Source organism: Poecilia latipinna, unplaced genomic scaffold (genome assembly GCF_001443285.1).
Source record: "Poecilia latipinna isolate Pla-1442-1.1 unplaced genomic scaffold, P_latipinna-1.0 Scaffold1276, whole genome shotgun sequence".
NCBI lineage: Eukaryota > Metazoa > Chordata > Actinopteri > Cyprinodontiformes > Poeciliidae > Poecilia > Poecilia latipinna.
The window spans coordinates 143,891-145,608 of NW_015113892.1; the positions used below are offsets into that span (position 1 = coordinate 143,891).

The 1,718-nt window shown below is 52.7% G+C and overlaps 1 protein-coding gene across 3 annotated transcripts in view; it reads right to left on the reverse strand.

Moving 5' to 3' along the window:
• The window catches only part of aars2 (alanyl-tRNA synthetase 2, mitochondrial (putative)), a 19,706-nt gene extending 18,179 nt beyond the window's left edge, over positions 1-1,527 (reverse strand). The window contains exons 1-2 of one of the 3 annotated variants that reach the window (XR_001427724.1): positions 700-1,527; positions 82-270 (exon numbers count right to left, since the gene is read on the reverse strand). Coding sequence is in view for 2 of the 3 variants with exons in the window: in XM_015054746.1 (XP_014910232.1) it covers positions 82-270; positions 700-900 (390 nt within the window). In the remaining variant the exon portion in view is untranslated. The remainder of the gene's footprint in view (positions 1-81; positions 271-699) is intronic. The other 2 variants (XM_015054746.1, XM_015054747.1) reach the window with 2 other exon arrangements.
• Positions 1,528-1,718: the final 191 nt, after the last annotated feature.

A 1,718-nucleotide genomic window follows, 5' to 3' on the forward strand; every position in this document is an offset into this window, starting at 1 on the left:
CTTCCTGTCACACACAGACACGCTGAAGCCCCGCCCACTCTGCTGCGGAAGCCCCGCCCCTGCAGCAGAAGCCCCGCCCACCTTGAAGTAGTCCCCGAAGGACCAGCTGCCCAGCATCTCGAAGAAGGTGTGGTGCGTCCCGTCGCGCCCCACGTCCTCCAGGTCGTTGTGTTTCCCTCCGGCCCGCACGCAGCGCTGGCTGTTGGCCACGCGGCGCCACAGCGCCATCTGGCTGCGGGGGTCCACCGTGCCCAGCAGCACCGGCTTGAACTGAATCAGAACCAGAACCGGTTAGGACTGGAGCAGAACCAGGGCCAGTTAGTTACAACTGTTCCTCATCACAACCAGAACCAGGGCCACCTCCGTCAGGACGGTTCTTTTAGAGTTCTGGTCCAGGGGTGGTATCATCCGGTTCTGGTTCTTTGGGCCTGATTCCCTGCAGATTCTGGATGAATCCCTGCTGAACTGGACCAGAACCAGAGGCATCTATCCGTGATTCAGTCTTCTCCTGAGCTGAACCAAACTGGACCGATCGGAACCGATAAGGTTATTTTCTGGTATCACTTCTTATATTTGGTTCTGATGTTTCTGACCCAGCTACAGGACAATTAAACAGTTTCGTGCAGAACTGTGTCAAACATACGTCTCGTTCATCCTGACTGGACCGAACCGGACCAAAACACGCAGAACAAGACTGACCTGGTTCATTCCAGCGTTCACGAACAGCAGGCTGGGATCTCCTCTGGGCCGAACCGGAGCGGACGGAACCAGCAGATGTTGGTGTTGATCCCGGAAGAAGTCCAGAAAGGTTCGACGGACCTGCGCGGCGGGCAGGCCGCTGAAGGAGCGCTCCGAGGCGGCGGAGAGCCGCCGCAGCCTCCGGAGCAGCAGGCGCATCATCTGGATCACAGCGACACCGAACCAGGTCGAACCAGAACCACGCACAGCCTCAAGGACTACAGGCGGCTTCCCGGGGCAGGCGCACTGCGACGCAGTTGTTCTTCTACCTCAGACAATTTGAACAGTCAGCGCTGCAGCGGCGCCTGCTGTCAGGGTGAAGCTACTACAGCTTAAAGAAACTGACAGGTTCGGCTCGGTTCTGCTAGAATTTACAAGGTCAGGATTTGCCGCTCAGTCATCTAGAGGTTGAGTGATCCAGAAATAATAATGATAAACTTTTAAAATATTAATATTCATCCCGTGACATCTGAGCTATTGATTGATTGATAAGTCTGGAACCGGATTTATTCTATGAATAAACGAAACTGAATTGTAACTAAACTGAACCTGAATTGAATCATCAAGAACTTCATGAAGCTTGAGTGTCTTTTGGTTCTGGGTTAGAGTTGCCACCTTTCAGAAATCAAAATAAGGGACGTCCACCACGGCGTGCCACCCTATTCTCGTGGGGTGGGATGGCCGCTGCAGCTGTGGACAATATTTATGGCAGTGCTTTTTGTTTTTAAGAAGTGATCCAGAGGGGGCGCTGTGGGGGCGCAAAGCACAACCCACATATTGAGGCCTTAGTTAATGTGGCGGTGGTCGCAGGCAGCATGTCTTCCCCCCTCTCATTACCCACTTTCCTGTCAAACTACTTCCAAATAAAGGCAACTATAGCCAACAAAACCTTCAAAAACCAACAGTGATCCAGAGAGCAATCATTCATACTTAGAGTACTCCAAAATTGTACTCCAATCAGAGCAGCACACTTTAAACAC